At 51.4% G+C, this 26,780-nt stretch overlaps 13 protein-coding genes across 13 annotated transcripts; 5 read left to right on the plus strand and 8 right to left on the minus strand.

Moving 5' to 3' along the window:
* Positions 1-699: 699 nt before the first annotated feature.
* Positions 700-2,120, minus strand: COCCADRAFT_39405 (uncharacterized protein; the record flags this gene model as incomplete). The annotated part of the gene is made up of 2 exons (XM_007717150.1): positions 700-1,890; positions 1,983-2,120. The coding sequence occupies 2 exons, from the start codon at positions 2,118-2,120 to the stop codon at positions 700-702; spliced, it is 1,329 nt and encodes a 442-aa protein (XP_007715340.1).
* Positions 2,121-2,628: 508 nt separating this feature from the next.
* Positions 2,629-3,660, minus strand: COCCADRAFT_28738 (uncharacterized protein; the record flags this gene model as incomplete). Its single annotated transcript, XM_007717145.1, has 1 exon — positions 2,629-3,660. One exon carries the CDS (start codon positions 3,658-3,660, stop codon positions 2,629-2,631), a length of 1,032 nt encoding a protein of 343 aa, XP_007715335.1.
* A 582-nt stretch (positions 3,661-4,242) lies between these two features.
* COCCADRAFT_39406 (uncharacterized protein) lies at positions 4,243-6,017 on the minus strand (the record flags this gene model as incomplete). The annotated part of the gene is made up of 4 exons (XM_007717151.1): positions 4,243-5,096; positions 5,337-5,615; positions 5,667-5,923; positions 5,974-6,017. The coding sequence occupies 4 exons, from the start codon at positions 6,015-6,017 to the stop codon at positions 4,243-4,245; spliced, it is 1,434 nt and encodes a 477-aa protein (XP_007715341.1).
* A 1,172-nt stretch (positions 6,018-7,189) lies between these two features.
* Positions 7,190-7,546, plus strand: COCCADRAFT_104151 (uncharacterized protein; the record flags this gene model as incomplete). Its single annotated transcript, XM_007717152.1, has 1 exon — positions 7,190-7,546. The coding sequence occupies one exon, from the start codon at positions 7,190-7,192 to the stop codon at positions 7,544-7,546; it is 357 nt and encodes a 118-aa protein (XP_007715342.1).
* A 506-nt stretch (positions 7,547-8,052) lies between these two features.
* COCCADRAFT_28741 (uncharacterized protein) lies at positions 8,053-10,690 on the minus strand (the record flags this gene model as incomplete). The annotated part of the gene is made up of 3 exons (XM_007717146.1): positions 8,053-8,252; positions 8,311-10,509; positions 10,657-10,690. The coding sequence occupies 3 exons, from the start codon at positions 10,688-10,690 to the stop codon at positions 8,053-8,055; spliced, it is 2,433 nt and encodes an 810-aa protein (XP_007715336.1).
* A 346-nt stretch (positions 10,691-11,036) lies between these two features.
* COCCADRAFT_7592 (uncharacterized protein) lies at positions 11,037-12,592 on the plus strand (the record flags this gene model as incomplete). The annotated part of the gene is made up of 2 exons (XM_007717140.1): positions 11,037-12,032; positions 12,116-12,592. The coding sequence occupies 2 exons, from the start codon at positions 11,037-11,039 to the stop codon at positions 12,590-12,592; spliced, it is 1,473 nt and encodes a 490-aa protein (XP_007715330.1).
* Positions 12,593-12,797: 205 nt separating this feature from the next.
* Positions 12,798-15,385, minus strand: COCCADRAFT_39409 (uncharacterized protein; the record flags this gene model as incomplete). Its single annotated transcript, XM_007717153.1, has 3 exons — positions 12,798-14,014; positions 14,087-14,234; positions 14,339-15,385. The coding sequence occupies 3 exons, from the start codon at positions 15,383-15,385 to the stop codon at positions 12,798-12,800; spliced, it is 2,412 nt and encodes an 803-aa protein (XP_007715343.1).
* Positions 15,386-15,985: 600 nt separating this feature from the next.
* Positions 15,986-17,018, minus strand: COCCADRAFT_7594 (uncharacterized protein; the record flags this gene model as incomplete). The annotated part of the gene is made up of 2 exons (XM_007717141.1): positions 15,986-16,395; positions 16,682-17,018. 2 exons carry the CDS (start codon positions 17,016-17,018, stop codon positions 15,986-15,988), a joined length of 747 nt encoding a protein of 248 aa, XP_007715331.1.
* Positions 17,019-17,832: 814 nt separating this feature from the next.
* On the plus strand, positions 17,833-19,588 carry COCCADRAFT_7595 (uncharacterized protein; the record flags this gene model as incomplete). The annotated part of the gene is made up of 2 exons (XM_007717142.1): positions 17,833-18,095; positions 18,208-19,588. The coding sequence occupies 2 exons, from the start codon at positions 17,833-17,835 to the stop codon at positions 19,586-19,588; spliced, it is 1,644 nt and encodes a 547-aa protein (XP_007715332.1).
* A 77-nt stretch (positions 19,589-19,665) lies between these two features.
* COCCADRAFT_39412 (uncharacterized protein) lies at positions 19,666-21,459 on the minus strand (the record flags this gene model as incomplete). The annotated part of the gene is made up of 1 exon (XM_007717154.1): positions 19,666-21,459. One exon carries the CDS (start codon positions 21,457-21,459, stop codon positions 19,666-19,668), a length of 1,794 nt encoding a protein of 597 aa, XP_007715344.1.
* A 520-nt stretch (positions 21,460-21,979) lies between these two features.
* Positions 21,980-23,852, minus strand: COCCADRAFT_28747 (GMC oxidoreductase; the record flags this gene model as incomplete). The annotated part of the gene is made up of 2 exons (XM_007717147.1): positions 21,980-23,677; positions 23,742-23,852. 2 exons carry the CDS (start codon positions 23,850-23,852, stop codon positions 21,980-21,982), a joined length of 1,809 nt encoding a protein of 602 aa, XP_007715337.1.
* A 1,238-nt stretch (positions 23,853-25,090) lies between these two features.
* COCCADRAFT_65720 (uncharacterized protein) lies at positions 25,091-25,501 on the plus strand (the record flags this gene model as incomplete). The annotated part of the gene is made up of 1 exon (XM_007717155.1): positions 25,091-25,501. A coding segment is annotated over one exon (411 nt), but the record flags the coding sequence as incomplete, so codon positions are not given.
* An 88-nt stretch (positions 25,502-25,589) lies between these two features.
* Positions 25,590-26,116, plus strand: COCCADRAFT_62710 (uncharacterized protein; the record flags this gene model as incomplete). The annotated part of the gene is made up of 2 exons (XM_007717156.1): positions 25,590-25,745; positions 25,826-26,116. Coding segments are annotated over 2 exons (447 nt in total), but the record flags the coding sequence as incomplete, so codon positions are not given.
* Positions 26,117-26,780: the final 664 nt, after the last annotated feature.

Genomic DNA, 26,780 nt, shown 5'->3' on the forward strand with positions numbered 1-26,780 from the left:
ATTCGCCTCAGCCGCACCGTGCTAATGGCTGGTCTGAGAACCAGTTTCTGGATCAGGTAGAGTGCGCCCTGATGGTAGTGGTAGTTCTCGAGCATGCTGTGATGAGCAGCGTTTTGTTGTATCTGGAGACGCAAACATGGAAGACATAGGTGATGACATGAATGAAGGCGTACGTGAAAAGGAGTCATTGAGAGCTGTATATAGCGACGAGGTAGTATGAAGTGACATATTCGGTGTCGACATGGCACATGAACCTAGCACATGGGGGGATGATGCAGCGTTGGGTGATTGACGCGAAACACTACAGAGGTCAGAAGCTTTCTCACAATGGAGTAAGAAAGACTGCAAGGAGATATACCTTGGAGAATCTTCCTCACTGGCACCTTCTGAACTGCCTCCGCCACGCAGAGATGCGAATGGCGGTGTTGAAGGGCATTCGCAAGAAGAACCGTATCCATTTTCGGCCCACTCAGAACGTTGATCTGTTCTTTCCGACTCATCAGAGGACAGTGTTATCGTCCTTTGCCCTTTTGTCTCGCCATCCTTGCCATTGGTGTCAATGTCACATTCATAACCGGTATCAGGTCTCGTCTCTGGTACAGCCACTATGGCTGTGATATCCGATTCTTGGATTTCCACATCTACAATGTATACTCTTGGCATTTCCCTTGCGGTGGTCTCGTCCCGGAAAAGCTCTTTCTACGAGCCTACTTCATCAGCCCAGCTACGGCCCTTTTCCATTGGCGATGGCAACCCGAAGGAGTCTTGCTTCTGGATAGTTGGACGTTCGGGTTCGGGTTCGGGGTCCTTAGTTTCAACGGCTTTGCCTTTTGCTGGAGGAAGCTCTGGGAAGTCTGCGGCAGAAGGCGGGGGATTGTCGAACTTCTTCTGCTCTGCTGGTCTTGATCCCGCTCCGTCATAGTCGCCACGTCCACCTCGGCCTCCTCTTCCACCGCGGCCTCTGCCACGTCCCCGGCCAGAATGCGTCATAGGCTCATTATAATCGTCGCCGTTGAATCCATTGTTCGCTGGTCGTGAGGGCGCAATACCGCCGTGAGCACCTCTGGCAGCACCTCTGCGCTTGTCGTCTCCAATACCTGAAAAACCATCCTCTTTCTCCAAGTCCCACTCTCTGCCCTGTTGTGCTTTCAACTTGCGCTGTCGGTTCTTCTCGCGCTCGCCCATCATCTGCTGACGGCTCTGGCGTTCGGCCTTTTGCTTCTCAGCTAGTGCCTTCTTACGCTCTATATCCTGCTGCTGCATAACCGCTTCGCGAGCCTCAAAATTGCCCTTGTCGGCTTCAGCGCGAGCGTGGGCGGTCTGGCGAGCTTCGTTCTTGATGCGCATGTTGGCAAGCTTAGCGTTCAATTCATCCTCGGTCAGGCGTGTGCGTGCGGCGCCACCAGTCAGTGTCCTGTCGCCGCGCACAGAGTGGGTTGGCTTTTCTTTTGGTTCTGTGGGAGCAGATGGAGGAGCGGATGAAGAGTCGGCATTTTCTGGAGCGGCCTTGTCTGCAGTCACGGGCTCCGCCTCTTTTGGCGCCTCGACAGCCTTTTTGTCGTTTTGTTCGAGCCGAATATCAGTGTTATGGCCCCCACGGCTCCTCCCACGGCCCCTTCCTCGTCCACGGCCGCGGCCTCCTCTATCGTTGCTCCTGGGCTCTCTTGAGGCTTGCGGCGCCAAATGCGCCTGTGGTGCGACAGGTGGCTTTGGCTCTTCAGGTACAAACTCGGGGGCGGAAGGCTGTAGCTCTGCTGGATTTGCCTCGACGACTGGCTCAGCAATAGGCGTGATATCGTCGTCAAAGAATAGGTCGTCGGTGCTTGCAGTTTGAGCGAATGGGTCTATTGAGGGGTCGTCATAGGCGGGGTCGTAGGACGCGCTGACAACCTGGCATTCTGTTAGGACAGTTTCGTGGACAGGAACACAAAATGTGTATGATAGAAAGGGAAACGACAACAGTCGCATCAGATACCACATACCGCTGCATGACTAACCTGAGCTGGTGCTGGTGCTGCTGGCTCAGACGGTGGTTGTGGTTTTGGCGGGGTCTTGTCGGCGACTGGCACTGGAGTTTTGTCTGCCTCGTCGGGCTGTGTTGCCCACTTTGACTTGAGCATGATGTGTGTGGAGTGTGTGTATTTGCGTGCAACAGCGAGTCGTGGTGCTAGAAAGAATATCTAGTAATAGCGAGTTGAATACGTCCTGTGCTAGCAATATCGTGAAGTGGACATGTGTGGTGGAGAGGAATGATCGCTACCTGACCCGAATTACATACTACGTATGCACTAGCACTTGCAGCAACCCTTGACCGGTCCAAGCTCCACAATTCATCCCCCGCACTTGCTCAGTCCCTGCGTGACCGCTTCTGTTCTCCACCGAACGTCACTGCTAGGGCATTCGCCCTTGTTTTATATCATCTGACATTTCATCTGCACATTACACCCCATGCTAACTAAGGAGACATCGTCCACACAGTTCAGTGAAATTCTACCCTTTTTGTGACCGCACTAAACCTTTCCCTCACATGCGACTGTTGCAGATACATGAATGGAAACATAGACAACCACTGTTCTTGGCCAAAGAACAGATCCGAGTACCCCTTCCCTGTTCATCCAGAACCCTAGCTCACATCCTCGAACTCAAACCCAGAAGGCTCCAGTCAGCAATATCGCCAGGCTTAGGGTAAGAGCAATGGCCCCAGGAACCTGAAGTTGCAGAAGTTAGTTGAGGTGTTGGAGGCGTATATACACAAGCGTTGAACCCGACCGATGAAGAGATGCTGGAGCGATGAGTGCTGGTGGGCGAAGAGTCTGGCGTCGAAACGAGTGTAGAGGCTTGGCTTGAGAGGCTGTCATTTAGGTCAGTGCCCTTCGCGCGCTTACTCGCCATTTGGATATTTTTGGTGACAACCTTTCCCAGCTTTACAGGTGTCTGTTGTTTGATCTTGTGGCTGATGATGGCTGAATCCATCACATGTGGCACCTGTGTAGATATAGACTCGGGTGGTTGAGAACGAGTCGAAAACTTGGTGGCGTCCTGCACTTTGGCAGTAACGACCTCCTCCCTAGCGGATGCAGCAGAAAGTAGGTGTTCGAAGAAACGAGAGTCGAATCGGCGTGCTTGGGGAGCAGGATGCAAGAGGGCGACGTTCTTCTCAGTCTCAACCTGCTCCAATGGCGACAGCTCTTCCTTATGGGCAAACAATCCGTCTTGTGTGTTGAGACCACTTGTGCGGATGGTTGTCTCAAATTCATTGTCGTCGAGATACATAGTATGCGGTGCCAAATAGTCGAACTCAGCGTCCTTGTCGTGGAACTCGGTATCCATGTAAGCCTTGAAGTCGCACCGGATAAGCATCTGGCGCGGTGTCTCCATATCCTCATACAACGCAAGCTCCAAGGCTTTGCGCAGCGCAATGGTGTTCAGTGTGTCTTTTGGGGTCAAAGCAGCCTTGCTGGACGCAGCCTTGTTGGGCTCAGCGTCACCCAGTCGAACCACCTTAACGGAAGTAAAGGACAATTTCGTCGCCTTGATCTGCTCGGCGGCGGCGGTGGCGCGCTGTACCAGTTTCTTCTCTTTCTGGGCCCTCTTGTACTCCTTCAGCCCATTCATCTTCTTGTTCACAACTTCGCTACCGGTGCTCTTGAAGGCTGTCATTTTTGTAATAAGAGATGAGTTGTGACTACGAGGGATATCAGCCTTGCTGTGTATAAGCATGCTCTCACTTACGTATAGAAGAGGCTGTAGTTTTACACAATGTATAGTTGGTAGGGTGATAGAAAACAAGATTTTTGCGTCACTCTAGCGCGCTCTTTATCGTTTGCGGCGGGTTGAGAAAGTTGAAGAGTTGATGGATTGGGCAAAGAGACGAAAGGAGGAGAGTAATATCAGTTATGGGAATGTGGGGCTACGGCTGAAACTACCTCACATCTGGTGAACGTCATGGATACTGTATGCGAGCGAGTGAAGTGAAAGCTCCAATCACCGGATTGCCAGAGTAGTTGTGGTAAAATGTGAAAGGCGATGACTGTCAGATCTATACTATGTATAGGTACGTGAGTGAGCTTCACGTTCATTCTACTTGATATTCTAACTACTCAGGAAGGACATCGAAAGAGCTAACAACAGCTCTGGCCATGCCCAATGCATTCGCTGATGAACAGCCACAGCCTGATGAGGCGATTCGGGATGCAACTCCTAATGGCACTCTAGAGACCCTACGTAGAGCCGATGACGTTCCTACGAATACTCCTCCTCATCAAAATCATCAAATACCCAATGCTCGAATACTTGCTGTCGCTCCTCCTCAGACTCTGCAGCTTTAAGCGCCTCGGCCTTAAACTCCTGTTCTCGCTGCTTTATCTCGTCATACAGCTCAGCAGGCACCCATCCTTCAACCCCAATATCGATAAGATCTCTACAATCCCGAAGCGATTCATCTGCATCTACTTGCGCGTCATGCAGACGCAAGCATTCGGCCACCTCGTCTTCTGAGAAGGCAATGGGACAGGGATGCCTAGTCTCGCCGTCCGTATTAGACTGAGAGGCCACGACTTTGTCCCAGTTTTTCGTCAAATCGATCAAGTCATTTTTGAGACTAAATATATCGCCCTGCCAAGGGTCACTGGCGTGAACGAAGAGTTTACGTCTCAATATGCTAAAGTTGGCGGTCAAGGCATCGTAATGCGTTGGGTTCAATGAGGCAGTCGCCACGACATAGAAGTAGTGAACTTGACGCCGATGTAAGAGCATTGTCTCCCGAAACTGTGCGTTTTCGCTTAGCTTGTCGAAATTCGGCGGTAGTTCAGGAAATGTAAGTGATTCGGAGATGCTGTCACCGTAGTTTTGAAGACTATTGGGGATACCGCATTGCAGGAAAAGTGGAAGTATTGTGCAGTGCTGCCAGTCAATCACACTTGCGATCCTGAAATCATCTGTTACAAAAATGTTATTCGGCTGAAGATCAGGATGTCTCATTGTCGGGCGGACCAGGGTACTGTTGCCGTCTGGTACGAGGTAAGGCACAGTTTGCAGGTATTTTTCCAAGTTACTCAGATGTTCAGAGGGGGATTGCGCCTGGTAACCATGGATTTCTCGGTGTAGACGTTGAAAGGGGTGGAGCGGTCAACCGAATTTTGTTAGATATGCAATCTCTTTTCTGGCCCCAGCTTCAAGAGCGGCTGCTGGATCTGCGACTTTTGAGAATTCTGTCAGCACTATAGACAAAGAATGATATCATTACGGGCATATCAACAATCTGATTCGTTATATGGAAAGCCAGGACTGATACGTACATGGTCCACAGTTGGTCTAGATGTTAAGCCTTTTTCCACGCCAAAAGCTAAGACTTGTATCAAGGCCGATGCAAAAGTGACCATCGTATGCAGAATCCGCGATCGGCACCTCGACCCTCTCGAGCCCAGGTTGTATATCTTTGGTGTGATACAGACTACCACTTGCTGGAAAGGTAAGAGAGAACAATCGAGACTCTAACTCGACAAGGCTAGTGACGACAGTGATTCTGGCCTCTATCGACAGGTCAAACCAGATGTCGCCCAAGTTCTTCCCACGGGCCAGCTCCATAAACATGTATTCAGTCCCAGCCCCATTATCTGGCGTAGTTGATTAATCGTAGATCTTGGGTACAGGGATATCATGTAGACGGAGAAAGTTCATCGTTGCGACTTCACTGGCAACAACCAGATGCCTTGGCTGGGTAGAGAGATAAGGGATGCGTCCGACCAACTGAAACCCGTCACACATAGTGATGAGAAAGGTTCGGTTGAAGCCTCCCTTACTAAGTTTCTCAAACCGAGCCACATCTTTCGCATTCCGATTCACGGCGGCGGCAGCCAAACGCTTGAATTCGGATACATTGAAAGCACGTCTTCTTCCAGCATGCTTGGAAGAATCGTTCCATCTTCCACTTAGTTAGTTTGAGTTTGAGCCTGAAGGGGAGAATAAACGAACATCCATCGTCCCGACGTGTTCTCAAATAGTTCAGAGGACTCCATCAAAGATCCGGCTGGAGAATGAGTGAAGTGTCTGACAAGACTCCTAACCTCAATGGAGTGATGTATTCGTGGACGAGGGCGAGTGAAAGATACAAAAGCTAGACGGATCTTTGCGTTCTGAGAGAACTGTAATCCCATAGTTGAAGGAGGTGACGCAAAGATGGAGAGTGTCACCGCGGCGGATGATAGAGCACGATGATATGTGTGATGCGCTTGGACCACCCTTGGCACGCGCCAGGGTATCCAAACACCGTTCACTGGTTGGGAGGACAGTCGCGCCACAAAAGATAGTGAGAACTAGCCGAATGACGGGGTAAGCCATGGGTAAAACGATTCAATTTGAAGACCGGTCATGTGGACAACTTGTTCTATATGTCGGAACTACGTAGTGAGTCTTGGAAACCTGACCAAATTCATTCTGTGGGATATTACAAGTAAATGTCATAAATGTATTTAAAAGCATTGAACCTATCACTACGTGAGACGCTCTCAGAGTTTCATAAAGTCTTGAAGGGAAAGAAAGCTATACAATGCAGATAACGTGAGGTCGTATTAGTTCAAGAGTTTGGAGCTGATGTACCGAGATCTTGTAGCCGCTCCTGCTGCTAGACTCTGATTCAACAATGGTATCATGTGTCAAAAAAACTGAATAATTGCAGTAAGAGATGCTGCCTAAATACTACACGCTGATACACTAGGGCTAGTCTCAACGGATGCAGATAATATGCTCCTTGAAGAATGCAAGCTTGCGCCGCATTACAATCAGAACCCCCTCATAAAGTGCCCTGTTTGCTATTGTTCAAAGCGCCTGGAACAGAAAAAGACAAGTGAATCCTGAACTGACGAAACTTCTGCGGTAAATCAAACGCTCGGTACTTTCTAATAGGTCATGCGTCAGTGATAGAGGCACTTCTGGTGAAGCACGTGCCCTGGAGCGTTTGCTGTCTTTGTCACCAGATTTGATCTCTCACCGCGGTATGTAAGCAGCTACGTTTTGTCCTAGCCAGCCCCAAACTCGACACATCCCACTATATCACGAGTAAGAATCCAAATTTCATTGATCCCTCACAATCGGCTCCTATATAGCCTGCATCAAGTGTAAGAGGATAGCCTAGAACAAGAAAAAAACTTAAGAAATCGCTAACACTCAAACCCCAGTTTCGACAGCCACGATGAAGAAGTGTTTCGCTGCTGCAACGGCCACGATTATCGAAAGCAATAGGTGGAAGAAGTTCACCAAAGTATCCGTTAGCAAAGGCAACGTAGACTGGCCTCAGAACATGAGAGACCAAGAGCGTTTCGGGGTGCAGAACAACTATCAAGGCGAGATTATCAACAAAGACGGCGTTGTTTACAACAAATTCCATGTACAGCCCAATGCTGGAAAGATTCCGGCTCCTATCAACCAGTGGAAGGAGGACAACGGCGGCACAAATGCGGTTATGACCAGCGTATATGTGGAGAAGGATGGTACCCAGGAAGATGTCAAGGAGGGGCTTGAGGAGGCAGCGAAATCAATCGAGAGCTAGAGGGTAGAAGATTCCTACGAGACATGCATATGCTGGATTTGTAAATTATGAACTTGTCAAGGCTCCTACAAGCCTTTTCCAGAATGGATCTCCTCTCTCACCATAACAAAGAGTGGTGCTTTTTCGAAAATCTGCATAGAACGCTTTTGCTTGATGCTTGTATATTTCCATCACCATCATTCGTCACATGGCTGATCCCAAGCGAATTCTATTACAACGTAGAGGTTACAGCACTGTTTTTTTAGGAAAGAAAATATAAATCAACACGTCTAGCCAGGAACGGGACATATAGCATCTCAGACCAATCAGTAGACATGCATGGCATTCGGAACAAACTGTATCAGCTTTTGTGTAAATAACAAGACGTTCAACTACACTTAAAACTACACCGGGGTATCAAAGCGTTACCAGCAAACAGGAAAGCCACCTTTGCAAGAAGCACTTTTGAAAAACCTTATGGGATCCAAAAAACGACAGGACACAAAAGCTGGCCGAAGCTCTACCTACTACGGTAAAACCGGAATCCCAGTTACCCATTCCTCCACCGGCTCGCCACTTTCTTGACGCAAGGTCAACATCGTCGACCGAATCCATCTGGCCTTTGAGATAATCTCTGCAACACTGCGGTTACGCAGGTCGCCCCCGCGCGGATGCGAAGACCTGGGGTCACAATACGTCTTGAATATCTTCTCAAAGACGCGCGGGCCTAGACAAAGCGTCAGCAAAACATCCCAATGTTCTGATACGGAATGGCAATTGCTCACCCGCACAATACTGCAAGCCCTCGAGCACAGCAGTCTCTTCGTCTTCGGTCCACTCCACTTCATCCGCAAGCTCCGAAACCTGGCTATGCGGTGGAGTAGAACGGGGTTTGAAAATCGGCAATCGTTCGAAAATGACACCGTTCGCATCTCTCTCCACCAGATCTTCAAATCTGGTGTGGAACAGCTTCCGCCGCCTGTATACATCGGGTTCGCATTGCATTCGCACGATATGAAGGTCTTGCCAGCGCTTCTTCCGTTCCTCCATTGCCTCGATAGCTCGAATTTGTTCACTCTGTGCATCGCGGCGTTCTTTCATCCTTCTTTCCATTTTCTCATATTGCTTACAACGTTCCTCTCCCTCCTGTAGTTGGCTTAGACGAACACTGAGTGATTGACTGACCCGCCGCAGAGGCGTAATAAGTCGGCTTTGGACATCCTTGACTACTCTATCACCCTTTTGACGCTGAGGTACAGTGACGTGCCATTGCCTGATTGCATCATTGAATGCTAAAATCTCCTGCATCAATGGGGCTATTACACGCAAGCTTTCCAAAGACTCTGTTGCAGACTCATATGTTTTGACTAGCCAATCGTGCAAATCTCGAAGATATAGCGTAAGAGCGCGAAAGATGAAGCTGTATGCATCACTCTTGAATACAAGTTGATGTTTTTTTCCGATTTCAGTACTGTAATCTTTAGGCGTCTGTTGTAGTGCCTCTTGTATCTTCATGGCATTTTGCGTAACAGCGTCGATTGAGTGAGTGTCATCCTGGAAATTTGCACAATACCTTTCACACACGTGTAAGATCTTTCTGGCGCGCTTAGTCTGGCATGTCCCTTCACGCTCTTCAAGGTCGAGGAAACTAAACACTGTATCAATGCTCTCAGGTAGTTGGCCCACGCGTCCAGTTTCCTCATCCTGCTCAACGTTATGCTCACTCTCCTCGTCGTCTGGAGCATACTCTGGGTCTCCATCACTAGGCAGGTCTCCAGGCACTACTGAAACTTCCTGCGATATCGTTGGTCGGGATCCGCTCTTGCGTGTTCTTGTCGGGAGCTGGTGGTTTAGTTCGGTAGAGGCAATGCTACCGTCTTTTTGCGGTCTCCCCCGTTTCCTAGCTGGTGCTGGATTTGAGCTCTCTTCTTGCAAATCCCGCACTTGGTTCTTGGTCTTTTCTGAGGATGTAGGCTTACCCGCAGGTTCACTTTTTCTCCTCTGAATCTTCATAGGTTGGTCCTCTTGATGAATCGGTGCTGACTTTCGCTTATCACGTGGCGTTGTTTCATAACCTTGTTGTTCGATACAAGTCGGGCATCGTGGGCCGTTGGCGGTTACCTTGGCAGCAGCCCTGTAGCACTGCGTGGTAACGTTGTCGGAAATGGCCATCTCTCCACAACGAACAACAGGGGGTTTACCAAGGTGAATTCCGCATCTGAAACCATCGTCGGTCTGTCCGGTGCCCGGACGTAAGCATTGCCTATAAGCTGGTCCAGTAATTTTATCGTACTTGTAGAAGACTGCTGTGCATCTGGGTTTCCCACTGTCAAGGCTCTCCTCGATTCTTACATCCCCAGGTGCATTAGCATGGGAATTTGCTTTACTCGAAAGGATCTCCTCTGTTACGGTATCAATGGCAATGCTGTCGCTTCCAACGGGGGCAACTTGGGGTGGAGAAGAGCGCATGTCTGGATGGGTAGAAGCCAGATCCTCTGCCGGCCCTTCTGGGTCAACTTGCGGCCTGTCCTGATCGCGCACTGGCAGCTTAGACGGAACATCTGGTGCAACACTAAGCTTCGCGAGTACGTGTGGCTTCTTCTTTACAATCTTGAGCGGCTTTTTGTTCACCCTCTCAGGCAGCGCGTAGTTCCCCTTTTCCGGGCTAAGCTCTATCTCATATACATCACCTCGTACAGCGAGGTTCGTCCTAGCGCTCTCGGGGATCAAGCTCGCCCGCTTGAGCTTACCGGCGCGATTCTTACGCGCTATGCCAATCACAGGGCTATTACGTCGGTGATCTATTCGTGCAGCATTGAGGAGCTCTACGCCAATGAATACGGCGGGTGGAGGAGGTAGTGGAGGTGCGTCTGTCGCGAGAGATTCTGTGTGGAGCTGTTCGATGGCTGCTTGATCATCTGCCGCAGGATGAAAGAAGTCGGAAGCATGGGAAGAGCTGGGCTGTGGAGATGATTCAGCCGCTGCTATTCCATTATCAGCTCATACCCCATCAGAACCAAGATCTTCGTCCCTATAGATGCGCTCTTGGGACAGGGTACTCCGGTTTCGCGCCGACGACGTCTTAACATCAACGCGTGCGCGCTGAGCCCCAGAAAGAGCTTCTCACTTACCGCTTACCCTTGGCGGCTGCTTTAGACGTGCCATTTGTAATTGCCTCAAACACACATTCCACCCTGAAGTGAAAGCGGCATCCAACGATAGTGAACAGGAAGGGTTGTAAGTACACTAGTGCGTTGAATCAGCAAGGTCAGACTCCCCTGCACTAGTGCTACGCTAGCACACCGCTAGAAAAAGCGAATTTAATAGGCTCTTATGTAACCGGTAAAACTAAAAAATAGTAGTTATAGATCTCTAGTTTGGAATTTATGGTTTTAGTTTTGGCAGTTTTAAATTCCGATCTTTGGGGGCATCATCGTTTCCCGAAAACGCCCGCACTAGCCCGCACCAGCCCGCATCCCCATACAACCCCTCATCCAAAAGTTCAACCGCCATGGCATCCAACCCCTCCCAGGCTCCAGTGCTAGAAACAATCGACAAAGCCTCTGGACATGAGTTTGCGCTGCCCGCAAAACGCATCCACGATGGCGACGACGTCACTGCTTTCTTGGCAAGCAGAGCATACGCCGACATCATGACTTTCATTTTCCAGCTAAACACGGCTATGATACCCCGGAAGCTTGAATCAAAAGAGTCGGGAGAAGCGGAAACAGCAAAAGAGTGGACTTTGAATGATAAAGACGTGCCCTATACACCCGTCGTACAGAGCCTTGCCAAGCTCCTGGATGCCCTAACGTCTATCATCGATGAAGCACCGCCGGACCCGGGACCCCGTCGCTTCGGAAACGTCAGCTTCAGAACATGGTACGATATTGTTCGCGAACGGGCTTCGGAGCTTCTGGATCAGCATCTTCCCCAACATGTGCTGAATTTCAAGTCAACATCAGATGTTAGTGCGAAAAGTGAATTAGAAGCGTATTTCCTCGGCAGCTTTGGTAGTTCGCAGCGCCTCGACTACGGTACGGGACATGAGCTGAGTTTCCTCGCTTTCCTCGGCTGTCTATGGAAACTTGGTGCGTTTCCCGAGTCGCAGGATGGCGATCAAGAACGCAGCATCGTACTCGGTGTCCTAGAACCCTATCTCGTTCTCATCCGGCGTCTGATCTTGACCTACACCCTTGAACCCGCGGGATCACATGGAGTATGGGGTCTAGACGACCACTCATTCCTCCCATACATCTTCGGAAGCGCCCAGTTCTCCCCAGCTATCTCATCACCCGGCGACGTCGCGGCAGAGGGCTCCCTCCCCGCAGCCCCAAACCCAGGCGACGTCGCCAAAGCCCCAGCCGTCGAGCGCGAAAGAAAACGAAACATGTACTTCAGCGCCATCGGCTTCATCTACGACGTGAAAAAAGGTCCCTTCTGGGAACACAGCAACATCCTATACGACGTGTCCGGCGTAAAAGCCGGCTGGGCAAAAATCAACAAGGTACGTTCTAATCTACTCCTCCAAGACCCAATGCAAACGGCATAAAATGAAATCAAAAGTGAAATTAACACAGAGGAAATCAGGGTATGATCAAAATGTACAACGCAGAAGTCCTCTCCAAATTCCCCGTAGTCCAACACTTCCCCTTCGGCTCCCTCTTCTCCTTCTCCCCCGACCCCAACGCCCGCAAAATTCAAGCTACAGTCCATACAGCCTCGCAGCCCAAAGCCTCGGCATCAGCTACCCCGCGCCCCCAACCGCCGCTGCGGGACCCCCTCGCTGACACGACGGCTATGCCATCGACAGCAAGACCGGGTGGAGCAGTGGGAACGGCCGCGCCATGGGCGAGAGCACCGGCAGCGGCGGGTCCGGGCGTCCCGAGTGGAGTCAATCAGCCTACGAAGGCGCCGTGGGCGAGTAGGACGCCTGCGCCGCCACCGACGACGATGCCAGGGGCTGGAGTTGGGACGGCGGCACCGTGGGCGAGGAAGAAGGAGGATGGTGGTAGTGCGGGGGAGGGACAGCAGGGTACGAGGGCGCCGTGGGCAGATAGACGGTGAGATTGGTAGGGATGAAGGTTATGAGTTGTAGAGGTGAGTCTGGAAGACGTACTTACATGCTCCAAAAAAACCAAACAACATCGCAACAATTCATAATGTACACTTTTTTCATTTACCGCACAAGGAGAATTACATAAAAACAGTTTATCACAATTACCCGCCCGATATCCCCCTCCTTAATCCCATAACATTCATACCAGAAAAACTAAGCAACATTCTCCATAAGCCCCGCACCAACCGTCCTCCCCCTCTCTCTAAGCACAACTCTCATACCCTCCTCAATCGGCAACTCCCTCTCCAACTGCACCACAATTCGTGCCACCTCACCCGGCTTCACAATCCTCGGCTTCTTCTTCATGACCTCGCCTGTGAACTTGTTCAGACGGGCACTCAACGTGCGGATACTACCAGGCGAGTTGAGGGTGCTGCGAAAAACTTCCACGGGCATGGGCAGCACGTGTTCAAAAGCCAGGAGTTTGGATGTAAATGCCTTGACGAGTTTGACTGGGTCTTTGGGGGTGCAGATAATGTCGCCCTGGCGGAGATGTACAGGGTCGATGTCTGTGAGGTGTAGTGTGGGGATTTGGCCTGCGACTGCCCAGTCTACAGGGGCGTCTTGGACTTCGATGGATTTTATAGTTGCAGTTTCGTTGGCGGGGAGCGCGAGGATTACATCGCCTACTTGTAGTGTTCCAGAGTCGATTCGTCCGGATATGCTGAGCGGTGAGCGCATGTCGCCTTTGAATACATCGGCGACAGAAAGGCGAAGTGATTTTTGGAGGTTACGTTGTGGTATTTCGATGCGCTCTAGGGCCTCGAGTAATGTTTCGCCAGTATACCAACGAGCAGCAGAGTTTTCAATCTTCTTAACGACGTTCTCGCCTGTAAGACCCGCCAGCGGGATAAAGGTGATTCGTTTCTCCAGGAAACTTGCTTCAGTCAAGAACGCCGTCATACGTTTTGCTATCTCGTCGAACCGAGATTTAGACCATCCAATCATGTCCATCTTGTTGACAGCAATGATAATGTGTTGCATGCCCATGCTTCGTGCAATCATGATATGTTCCTTGGTTTGACCCTTGAGGCCAGACTCGAAACTGTTGGTGCTGGCATCAATCACCAGGACGGGGAAGTCGGCCTGCGATGCCCCTGATATCATGTTTGGGATGAAGTCCTTGTGGCCAGGAGCATCTAATATCGTGAATCGTGTCTTCTCTGTCTCGAAGTAGTTTGTCGCAATATCAACTGTAACACCACGGCTTCTTTCTTCGCTTGTTTCATCCATCACCCAGGCCAATGCAAAAGACGATTTTCCGATAGTCTCGGCTTCCTTCCGTAGCTTGTCTATTGATCGCTGGTCGATGACTTTGAGGTCGTACAGCAAACGGCCCATGAGTGTACTCTTGCCGTGGTCGACATGTCCTGTACACAGTCAATGTGATTGCCCAGATAGTTTGTTGTTTCTGGAGACACTTGGGCCAGGACTGAGCTTACCAACAACTACAAAATTTGCAAGTCGTTTCATGTTGCTCTTCTCAAATTCATCCACAACATTCAAGTTCTTGCTCTTAACCTTTGGCTCATCGGCAACAGAGAGCTTCTCGACCGACTCAGTAAGATCGCCATTAGTCTGCTTCTTTTTCTTCTTCGGTGTGGTTCCTGGTAGTCTTAGATATGCATATATAGAGGACACGTGACAGTCTAGTGACGCCCGCCCCCTGCGCTCTTTGCCTGTGCTGCCCGCACGATATCGTCCGGACTTGGTTCCGAGAAGACTTTTGTACCATCAAATGACCTGTAGGCAGCAAATGGCACGGGAAGCTCTTGGACTTGGAGCTGCGGCTGCTTTGACGACTTGTCGGAACCACAGAGAGTTGAAGCAAACATGGAAGCGACAGCACGCTGAGCTGGAGACTCGACGACAATGGCCGGTTGAGGGAGCTGAGGCTCTTCAATCTCGGGCTCCTTTGGTGTTTCTGGTGCTGGAGAAGGCGATCGTCTTCGAACAGGGTATTTGGATACTCGAGCTGGGCGACTTGCAGCTGCGTCATGCAAAGGGTTGACGTTTTCCTGATTCTTGACCGAAAGCTTATCGAGCATCGCAACAGCCGAGTCCGCATCGCTATTGGCTTTGGAGGCAGCAGCTTCGGCTTCTTCTCGCTCCTTCCTGCGCTTAGCCGCGAGCGCAGCTAGCTTTGAAGAGCCCCCGAGTAATCCCCCCTTGTACTCTGGGGCTTCAATGGTGATATTTGCTAGTCGCTCGGGTGGCACATTGCCCCAAGGCACATCCCAGAAGAAGTCTGTGACAGCAGCGTTGGTAGGCATCGACAGTGGGGGCAGCAGTAGGTAATGGGCAACAAGACGAGCGGGCTGGTGTCCATAGCTAGACCTCATGTGAGTTTGCTTACCTGTAGATGCGGGCGCATTCTGGTGAGCAACGCTTGCAGCCTGGTCGAACCGCGATGCTGGTTTAGCCTTTTCTTGTTTCGGAGCCTCCTTCTTGGGCTCTGCAATTCCCAATTTGTTTTTCAAGTAGCTCACACTCTTTCCCACATCGTAGTAGTAGTGCCATAGAGCTTCTTGTATTTGCTCGTCGCTTGTGAAGTCGCTCATGTCTCCCATGGCTTCACGCACCCGTATTGTGCCGACGCGCATCTGCTCTTTGTCTTCTTCCGACATGCCGTCTCCTGCGCCGCCATCATCGCCTTCTTCCTCGTAATAGTCGTCGTCGTAGAAGTCATCATCATCATAATCGACGTTGCGCGTGCGCGAGAAACCGCTTTTGGGTGGCATGGCAGGCGACCTCGGCTGTTTTAGGGGTTGAGGGAGGTGTAAACAGCGAGTAAGTAAAAATTTCCTATAGTTGCGATGTTGTTTGGAGTAGCCTTTTGTGCGTGGGGGCGTTGAGCTATGTGTCGGGCAGCTTTGATTATCGGCCTCTTGGTTGGCGAGAATTCATCGCGTCTCCCTTGGTTGACGTCGGTGGTGGGGCAATGTCATTGACGTATAGCGCGGCTGGAGCTGCCCCGCGCTAGGCTTCAGCCGTCAAAGATGCCGTATGTACCTTCATATTATCAATCTTAACCTTGTTGATAAGTCATACTCTAAAGCTAAAATCTCCGCCATGCTTTCACTTGAGAGAGGGAATTATAGCAGGTATGAATTTCTTCATTTTAGATACTTCAGTTCGCCATAATTGGACTACGCTCAGTAGTGGTGGGGTATAGAATTAGTTGAAAAGCAAAACAAAACGTTAAAAAGAAACCCCTAACATTTGCACCATGCGCCTGCCTGCTGCAATAACATGATTTTTTTTCTTCGTTTCGTAATTTACCTGAACCTCCTCTTGGCCCGCTCCATTGCAGCCTTGCGACTACCCCATATGAAGATTTTCTATTTCTCCGCCTTGTCCTCTGGGGCAACTGGAGCAACTGGAGCGGCCGGTGTAGCAGCCGGCGCAGGCTCAGAAGTCGGGGCAGCTGGGGCAGCTGGAGGAGCAGTCGCGGTGGGCTCAGCGCTAGGAGCAGGGGCAGCATCAGCAGCTGGAGCGGGGGCAGGGGTGGGGGCAGCCGGTGCAGCGATTTTATCGTCATGAAAATTGGGCTCATCAAACATCGGCCCGCTGGTAGCACTCATGCCAGCGGCAGGCTTACTGTCAGGAAGCTCGGGGAGATCCAAGGGGGCAGCTGGTGCAGGTGCATCAGCAGGCTTAGCCTCTGCATCCTTTGGTGCTTCGGTAGAGGTGGGCTGAGCTTCAGCAGCAGTGGGAGGAGCGGGCGCAACGGCGCCGACAGGCTCGGGTGCTGAAAGAAATTCGTTAGTCTAATGCATCATTGGTGACAAAGGAAATCGTTGAAAGTCGGGCATTAAGGAAATGTGGTATCTGGGCGTAACATCGTAGTCGGGTCATCATGCTGGCGCGGCCAGTGGCCATCGTGCGGCGCGTGTCTCTTGGAGAGCTCGCTCACGCTTAGATGGGATCATTCCACGGGTTGTCCAGGGCGACTTTCATCCGTCGTCTAGACCCGTCCCAGGCATCTTGGTCTTGATAGTGTTGTGGAGTAGAGACTGAATGAGATGTTAACCTACTCTGCGTGGCTTTCTTGACCTCAGTCAATGCAGCAGCTTCGTCCTTGTTGCTTTCGCCTTGGGCCGGGGCCGCAGCTGGGGCAGCGGCAGGAGCAGTGGCAGGCTCAGCAGGCTGAGGGAGCTCAGCGGGAGCAGTCGATGTCTCCGTCTTTGCGGCCTCGGGCGCAGTGGCGGGGGCGGGAGCTGCAGGCGTCGTCTCGGTAGGCTTGGTCGCGGCATTGGATGGTGTGGCCGTCTCAGGAGCAGCAGCGGGCTGGGAATCCTCGGGCTTGGACTCATCCTTCTTGGACTTTTTGCCTTTGAAGATGCCCTTGAGGGCCTTCTTCATCTGGTCCATGGCGTCGAGCGCTGGGGCAAGGGATGCGTCAGATGGCGAGTCTTGGAGAGCAAGTGGGGTGCGTGGGGTGCGTGGATTGGTGTGGCAATGGGGCAATCGTAGGAGGGATATATGTGCATGAGAGCAGATGTGCGTGGTCACAATCACAGGTGACGGTGGAATAGGCGCCAGGGAGATACTGAGGGTGAATGGGGATTGTACTTACGAACCCCCGGCATGATTCAAGAACTGGTGGCTGGTGGCCAGATGGAAAGGTGGAAAACAAAGGCACACAGAGATGAGCGTGTGCAGGAGACGAGCGCAAAAGTGATGCAGTGAATAGTAGCAGAACAAAGGTAGACAATGTTCACGAAGGATGTGGAGAGATGACGGAGGCAGATGGATGGGTCGAGGGGAGCTTCGCCCTAGCCATCGGTTGCAGCTACTGGCTGGATGGACCCTTGGGGCTAGGCGAAACAGTCTCCACCTCCGCACCTTGTCATGCACGCCAGCCCTCTCCCCCCAGCATAGCGCCCTTTGCTGACATGCCATTATCAACTGGGGTTTCATACTATCTATCTGCCGCGTGCTTATGCATCTGTACTTAACGCGTGGATGCTCTTGACGGTCCTGCTTCTCGCGGTCTTTGCTGTCTTGGCCCAGCTCGCTCACGATGCTGCAATGTGCTGCAATGTGACATCTCTGCCGTGCCGCCGGCTGCACATTTCCATGCACGCCGAATCCGGCTAGCGCTTATCAGTTTGGGGGCTGTTTACCCAACGACAACTCGCATGTTTGTCTGCTCAGCCTCTATCTGTGACACTACCTACACACCATGGATAGCAGCAATTCGACTGCAGCGCACGGCGGGAGCTCACTCGCCCTCGCTACTCTCCAGACCAGTCTCCTTGTCCGGGCTTTCTTCACCATCTTGGCCATCTGTGTTTGCACCAGAGTTATCTCGTCGTACCGCTACAGATCTATCAAGTACAGCCAGGGGCGCAATGTAGCCCCTCCTACGATTCCGTATTGGATTCCCGGTCTACGACATGCTCTGTCACTGGCATTGGATAACAAGCACTTCATGGCCAGATGCTTGTAAGTTATCCAAAAAAAATCATACATCTGTCCAGAAGACGACAAAGCACGTGACATGGCCAGACCGTGATTGCATACTCAATATACGCAATTGATACTGAAACCCCTCCAGCACTAAATATGGCGATGGGACTCCCTTCTTTCTCGATGGTGCTGGCGAAAAGATGCTATTTGTGCGGGACCCAGAACACGTCAAGACTGTGCTCATGTCGGCACAGCATTTCGACCCCAACCCTTTCGTCCATGACAAGATTCTAGGAGCACTAATGGGCAGCCCGCAAAAAACTATCGATTACTACAATAGTCCAGGAGTCAACACGGATTACATTCAGATCACGCATATTCGCCAGCACACCACTGGCTCCGGCCTCAGCTTGCTTGACAAACAAATGTTTGACTTCATGAAGCAAAGCGTACAACAAGCCTTGGAAGCTACGCCCGGAAATGAATGGAAGCATGTTCCGGATCTCTTCGATTTCATCACGTGCCATGTGACTCACGCCATTCTTGTCTCGATCCTCGGCTCTTCCCTGGTCGAAGGATACCCACAGCTCGTCGACGATCTCTGGAAACTTATCGAGGCAACCCCGGAGTTCTTCATGGGTCTCCCCCGCTTCGCCATGCCCAAGTCTTACGCTGCACGTGACCGGCTACTCGACAAACTCCGCGAATATTCCAGCAAATCCGAAGAGGTGAGAAAAAGCAATCAAGCCGATACAAGATGGGATCCTGTAGCAGGGTCTGGTCTACTCCAAGAGCGAGAGAAGATGTACAGCGAGTTGCCCGATCATGACGTACAAGCCCGAGCATCCCAAACCCTTGGACTTATGTACGGCGCAACCAGTCTTGTCGTGCCCATAACATTCTGGTACTTGTTCGAGATCCTGCGGGACCCCAAGATGCACGCATACGTTAGTTCGGAAATCCAAGCCCATGCCACGCCCGAGTCGGGAACGTACAATCTCATGCAGCTTGCTACACGCCCTTTGATACAGTCACTGCATGCCGAAACGACACGTCTTTACAGTTCCAATCTGGCGGTACGTCAAGTCACATCGCCAGTGTTCAATCTCGACGACAAATACACTGTTACCAAGGGCACTGATATCTTCATCTCAAACAAATTTAATGGACAGTTTTCTGCAGCATGGACTGAGGCGCGTCCCAATGCTCTTGAACGCCCGCTAGATGTCTTTTGGGCAGAACGCTTCCTTGTGGAAGGCAAGGGTCGAGACAAGAAGGAAACTTTCAGCGATGCAGGTCTGTCTGGCAACTGGACGAGCTATGGTGGTGGTGAACATAAATGTCCTGGACGCCACTTTGCCCGCCACATTGGCCTCACCACACTGGCTATTTTGATGGGCGAATACGAAATCGAGATGGTAGACAAAGAGGCTGCAAGCAAGACGGTTCCACCAATTAACAAGGCGGCTTGGGGCACCATGAAGCCAACAGGCAAGGTTGGAGTGAGGATTAGAAAACGTAAGGCCTGAAAAACGAACATCCAAGGCTGTACATGTTGATGGAATATTCCTAGACGACTGTTTACAACAAGGCTTAATCACTGTCCTTAATAATCAAAGTCTTCAAAAACCACCTTCTTCCCCTCCAACCACCCCAACACCTCTTTCCTCATCCCCTTCCCAACACACAAATACCACACATCTGCCTCCACACCCTCCAAATCACTCTTCCCTACCCTCCTCTTTTCAACAACCGCATCCCCAAAATCCACCTCTCCCCCTTCCCCCTTCCCCGTCAAAAACACCCTCGTACACCCCGCAAGCCCCGGATACCTCGCAAACGTATCCACCACAAACCCGACATCCTCCCCCCTCACAGCCCAAAACAAGCGAAGCCTCTCAGGCGAAAGCTCCAGTTGATGCGCCTGCCCCAACAACGGTGTAACCCCCACTCCCGCAGCTACAAACGGCACAATCGCACCCTGTGGCTCCGCTTGCTTCACGACAAAGTCACCCCCTCCAACCCCCAAAATGGGGACTTCCAGCCGCGCCCGCTCATTGGTCTGGAACAGAAACTTCGTTACAGGTCCGACTTTCCGGATCGTAATGTCGAATTCGCCAGCTGCACCGGAAGATGGAGGGGTAGAAGAAATCGTAAACGTCCGCACGAAATCATCGTTCAGACTCGTCGGATCGTCATCGCGCATATGCTCGTATCCCGTATCTAGCTCTTCTTTGAAGTCCAGTGCTATCCACTGCGCAGGGGTGTACGCGAAGTCGGTGTCTTGCACGGAGAAAGTGAAGCGCGCGATGTTGGGTGTAAGCAGGGTTTTCTTGATTAGCTGCGCGGTTTGAGCGCGGGATGAAGCGAGGTTGGATTTCAGGTTTCCCTCGCAAGATAAAGGGCGGATGCGCGGGTTGTATGGACTTTGTGTCTTTTGTGTACCGCGGAAGGGTAAGCCTTCAGTTACAAAACGTGAGTCTTGGATTGTAATTTTGACGGCGAGATTGCTGCCTGGAAGGATATCCGCTGCGTCTTTCCCCGCAAGGATGTGCGCACTGCCGGTTATGTAGAGGATATCTCCTGTGGCGTAGTTTGGGAATGCGAGACCGATCTTGGGATTGAGTTGCAGGTTGCCAAGGGATTGGTAGAGGCGGTTGCCCGAGTACTCTGGGTACACGATTTCCGTGGGAGAAATGATGCGGACGAAGCCGGGGGGGCCGCCGCGGTGGTTGACGTCCATGTCGTCTGGGGTACTGCTGCTGAGGAAGAACATGTCGGACGCTGATATCAGGGCTTGTCCCTCATCGGATAACGAGGCACCTTCCGCAACTAACTTCGGCGAAACAAGTACGGGATGGATCTCGTATTGGTTGATGTATTTGGGACAATTGCCTAGACTCTGCTCGATCATCGTGACAACTTGGATCATATACCGTGACTCTGCCGTAGCACCATCGCTCTCAGCTCTGTCTTCGATCTCGCGTACCATGCAGCCGACAAGGCGGCCGGCCGTCTTGACTCTCTTCCTTGTCATAAGATCGATGGCTAGTCCAGCCACGAGCTTTGCGTCTTCTCTTTCTCGTGGCTTTTCGAACCCTTTGCTGCCTGCGACCAGCGCTTGCACGACGGGATCGTGTTTGCCGTCTACAAGCGTAGATGTACCTACGGCACCACCGCCGATTGTCTCGGTGAACCCAGGGGATCCGCCCCAGAGTGTAACCCACGGTCTGGCTTGGGCGTCCAAAGTGCCAAATGCGAGCAGAGGAGCGCGCTGGAACATGGCTGATGCTTGGGCTGTGAGATGCGTCGATGTGGGGTTGTCCTGTGGTGGCACACGCAGGAGATGGTGCATCTTTTCTTCACCTTCATTCCATTCCATTCCTATTGAGAAATCCATTTTGTCGATATCTCTACGATGATCTCTTGTCGTTGGTGGTTTTGATCTTAACGATGGTTCTTGCCTTGATTGAAGTTTTGACTTTTACGGCACCTGGTCAAATGGATGAAGATATATCATTCTTAAGCTGACGCTCACACCCCTCACGTTGGACTGAAGCAATGTATGCTTACTAAGTTCTACCGGTATTTATAAACAAGTGTGCCGATGATTCGACGTCTTCTCCGCACGCCGTACTGATGGCGCCTGGGGAACTTGCCGTCGTCGGCACTGATGAACATGCCGCTTGCCACGCATGGCGGGGCTACGTGTGTAGTGGTATCAAGGTCGGCCCTAATCATGCAATGCAAGAGCTGACAAAGACAGCTCAGCGTATCAAAGCCCAGGAAATGCTAGAACTGCATTACGTGGTAAACCACGTATGCTGTCTTCTTTCAACACACATCAAAAGAGATATCCGAATGCAAAGAAAATTACTTGATTAAACAGGCTATCCAGGAAAATGCTGAATGCTATGTAACTAGTACTTGTATTCAGCAACAATCATCTCCGCCGCTCGTTCAGCAATTCCATATACCAGTGTCTGAATATGCGCACTGGGTAATAGAGGAATAACACTCGCATCTACAACCCTCAGACCCTTTGTGCCATATACCCTCAGCTTCGCGTCTACTACACCCCCATCCTTCTCCGGAAGCAGCGCAGCAGTACCAACTGGGTGATAAATACTCAGCGTATTTTCCTTTGCAAAACTCTCCCAATCGGCATCTGTCTGTACAGCACTACCAGGTTCGTATTCCTGAGTCCACACCTCGTTCATTGGGGCCGAGGAAGCAATTTTGCGCATGAACTTTGCGAGACTGGTGATGGCCTGGAGGTCGTAAGGGTGCGAGAGGTAGTTTGGGTTGATGAGCGGTTTATCGCTGATGTTTTGCGAGGTGATGTGGACATTGCCTTTGCTCAGGGGATGCTGGACTGCGCCGATGAGGGAGAAAGTGCCGATGCCGAATTGGGACGAGTTGGCTGCGGGGTAGCCCTTGCGGCCAGTGTAACCGTCTGAGAAGATGACTTCGAGTTGGGGGACTTTGTTATTGAGAGATGGGGACGAGTAGCTTTTCTTTAGCTTGTCGGTGGCTGAGGTTAGGGTTGTGTCGTTGTCGACTAGGGCTTGGAGTTTTGAGGCTGTGGCGTTAGAGATCAGATTCCAGGGAAAGTAGGCGTATCCACTGCCGGTGTAGTCATAGAGTGAGCGCTCTCCGGCGTTGTATAGGGCTAACTCGGCAGCCGCACGTGTGGCATTTCTCAGAACGTCGAATGAAGTATATTCTGGTTTGAGTTGGAATGCCAGCTGGATGCGGATGTGGTCCTGGAGATTTTCACCAACAGAAGGTAGGTGCTTGACCACTTGAATTCCAAGTTTCTCTAGGAGGGCTGAGTCCCCGATGCCTGAGTGCTCGAGAAGACCAGGTGTTTGGAAGGATCCAGCAGACAAAATCACTTCCCGCCGCGCGCTGATGATAGTGCCATCTTCTAGGGTAACACCAGAGGCGGTTTTCCCTTTGAAGTTGACTTTTGCGACTCGGGTATCTAGCTTCAATTCGAGGTTCTGTCCAGCGAGCTGGAGATACTCTGGTGCGTAAGAACGGGTGTAGTTTGGCCTAATGTTGCTTGGTTGGGTCGCAACACCAATAGGATGACCATTGAGGGATTCTCGATTGGGAGTCAGACCCAGATTGTTCATAGTCGGGATCCAGGTGCCTTGCTGGCGAGGAATGATTCTGTTGATAAGAGTTCGAATAGGACCAGTCTTGCCAACACCATCGGAGCCATATTCGGGAGATGGCAAAAACGTTTCGACCTTTAACATGGCTGCATAAAAATTCTTCCAGTTCCAGCCAACGTTGCCGAGTTTCTCCCAAGCATTTAGCTCGTACTCCGAAGTGCGGTCCCATGTCATGAGGTTGAGCGCCGAACTTCCACCAAGCACTTTTCCGCGATTCTGGGTAAAGACGCGATTGTTCGCATTCGGCTGTGGTATCGTGGTAAAGTTCCAGTCATATTTCCCGCCGAGCGTCGAGCCTTTTCTTCCTGGAATGAAGATCCCCGGGTCTTGACGGCCATCGGGCCCTGCTTCTATGACCAATACCTTGATGTCTGGGAGGCCATTGCTTATGCGCGATGCAACAGCGAGACCTGCAGTACCACCACCTACGATAATCTAGGCTGCTTGTTAGGAAACAGATGTTGGCAAGCTCGAGGTGACAGCTGGATAAAAGACTTACAAAATCGTAAGAGCTGGAATTCCCAGACACACTCTCTGCGCGCTTTACTGTGGCTGCATCAGTCTGTTCCACCAGGCCATACACAGCCAATGCCAATCCTAGGAGCTTCATCTTCCCGTTAGACGTGGAATGAAGGCACTCCAGAGCAGAACACTTAGGGTGCAGGTGGGCGGAGCAAGGGTATTATAATAGTCTCCGTTAGGCGTCCAGTTTATCCTCCGCATCAATGAGGCCGAAGACATGCATGTCCAGCGAGGTCCAGCTTGTCAACCCGAAAACGATGTAGTTGAACAGGGGCAGCTAAGCCTAGATCCTCTTTGTCGCATTTATCCGATGCATAGACGACGCCTCGTTGACAGGGTATTTGCCTACAAGATACCATCGGTTTTTTTTCTCGGGTGCCTGCGCCTAGTTGCATGGTCCCGCAGTCCGGGAGCATGCAAAAGTTGCGCAACACGGCATTCGAATTGCGTGGATGCCTGGCTGCACTAGTCTTCAGCTGAACGCCTCCTGCTCGCTTGTGCAAAGGCGACTATCGTCGTTCTGGGCGAATGTGGGACTTCAGCTTGGCAGCATAACAAACACATTCGGCGTTGCCCCGAACTATCAAGAATCCTTCGTCTTTTCGATGAATACCTGTAGGGTTAATTTCCCCGGTGGATCCGCAATACACGGAGTCGGTACTTAGGGATAGGGTGAGGTCTTACGCTCACTTAGTCTAAGTAAGTAAATGTTATCACAATATCTGCATGAACTACCGTCGCTTCCTGCACTGCTATCCTGAATAGCAAGCCTTAGTGTGACGACACACCACGTGACTCTGAGCCCCGCGATGATTATTATTCTGACGTGGACGTCCCTGGGCCTCCAGCCTTCTTGTCCCCTGTAAAAGTGAGGATTCTCATTATTGTTTGCAACACATGGCTCTCTGTACCGTCTGCCAAAACTTCCCTTTCGTTGACATCCTCCAGAAACCAGAACCCGATCTCAGCCACATTGTGACATACCGGAGTCAGAACAAAAACATTATCCCGCACCATACAACGCTGGAGGCTCTGTCTCAGGCTGCGAAAGAGGGCTGTCCGCTTTGCTCGCTCGTGTTCGAGGACCTTCGCTCCCAGGATGATCCTCACTTCCCACTAGTGGTCTACGCTATCGAAAGAAAGCGGCAAGATCTTGACGCGGACGGGAGTCCAGCGGTTGGTACGCCAGGGATTGAGTTCGCGGAGACATATCATTGGAAGCCGGACCGATCACACTGGACACTGCCGTTCTACGTTGTTCCGGTCGTGGGATCTCCAGGTCCACTTATAACTCACAGTGTGCCATGGCCAACGGTTGAAGACGCGGCTAAAGAGTGGCTGCGCTTTTGTGGTGAAAAGCATCCGCGATGTTCACCGCTTGGGGACCGGCCGCTCCCAACACGTGTGATTGATGTAGGTGGCAAAGACTCCTCGCGGGTGCGTCTTGTTGTATCACACGGACGCCTTGACCGCTACATCGCGCTGAGCCACTGCTGGGGCCTCCGCGAGCCCATCACTACTACCAAAGACAACCTCGATAGGCATGTTAAGGAGGGAATAGAGATTGACGACTTGCCACAGACATTTCGCGACGCAGTCGAAGTGGTGCGGGCACTCGGTTTTCAGTATCTATGGATTGACAGCCTATGTATTGTTCAGCAGGATTGCGAGGACTGGCAAAGAGAAGCCGCGCAGATGCCGGAGGTCTATGCGAACGCTGCAGTAACAATCACGTCGTGCGTGAAAGACGCCTTTGCCGGGTTCCTAAAAGAGTCGACCTGGACTCCGCACGCTGCAATCTGTCAATTCAATGTCCAGTGGAACAATGCCGATTCTCCGACGACGATTGCGATTTATGAGCAATCCAAGGAAAAAGCATGGCACGAACACTTCTACCCCGGAGATGGCTGGCCCTGGAACTCAAGAGCCTGGACGCTCCAAGAACGTCTCTTGTCTGCGCGGATACTGTATTTCGCCAACGGTAAGCTCTTCTATGAGTGCAACACGGCGCGGTTCTCACGCTCCTGCTCTTCTCCGTTGCCACTTGAATCTTTGCACAAGGACTCCGCCATCGTTACGAAGACCGCGTTGCAGGAGCTTGACGTCCATACGCTTATGGGCATGTGGTACCGCATTGTCGCCGATTATAGCCGCCGAAACCTGACCAAGGGACAGGACCGTTTCGCTGCGATATCAGGCGTCGCGCGCATGATTGCAGAGAGAGTGAGAAGCGAGTACTACGCTGGGCTGTGGGCGTCGGAATTTGTCTACGGGCTCCTGTGGAAGTCGTCGTGTCCAATCAAGGAAATACTCAAGTGGAGAACTGAATACGACTATAGCCCTGTCAGTCAGTACGCAGCCGAATACCCCGGGCCGTCTTGGTCATGGGTAGCGTGCGATCATGGAGTGGTTTATCCTGACGACGCGCCGCGTGATTCGTGTATGGCGTGGTCTCAATGGGCCGGCAGTGTCGAAAAGATCGAACCTGGTGTGTTAGCTGTGTGCTACGAGCTGCTGAGCACAGATATCAAGCCGCTAAATGACGCCTTTGGTTCCATCAAAGAAGGCGCCTTAACTATAGTCAGCGCTGTACGACCGGTCAAAATTGAGTGGCCGTGGGGTTCCGAACAGGTTTATTATCTCACTGATTCCGCGAAGTCAGAGAGTTTAGGGCAGTACACCACTGACGGCCGAGGTTCAACCGACAAGGCAGAATTAGTTGGTGTGCCGGTTGCTGTTTGGCGGACATACCCGCGTGACAGAGATGACGAAAAGAAAACGGAAGACGAAGGAGTGGACAATGAGAACGGTGTACACGACAATGATGTTGGACGCAGTGCACGCAATGACTTGGAGCTCCATTTTTTCGTATGGGTCCTACAGCGAGACGATTCTAACAAGGATACGTATCGTAGGGTAGGATCCATTGAGGGATGGAGTCTAAAAGATCTCCAGTGGCTGCTAAGTGGAGTAAAAGAGCGTATAGTAATGCTATAATCTTTTGTCCAAATGCGCA

Source organism: Bipolaris zeicola, assembly GCF_000523435.1.
Source record: "Bipolaris zeicola 26-R-13 unplaced genomic scaffold scaffold_167, whole genome shotgun sequence".
Lineage (NCBI taxonomy): Eukaryota > Fungi > Ascomycota > Dothideomycetes > Pleosporales > Pleosporaceae > Bipolaris > Bipolaris zeicola.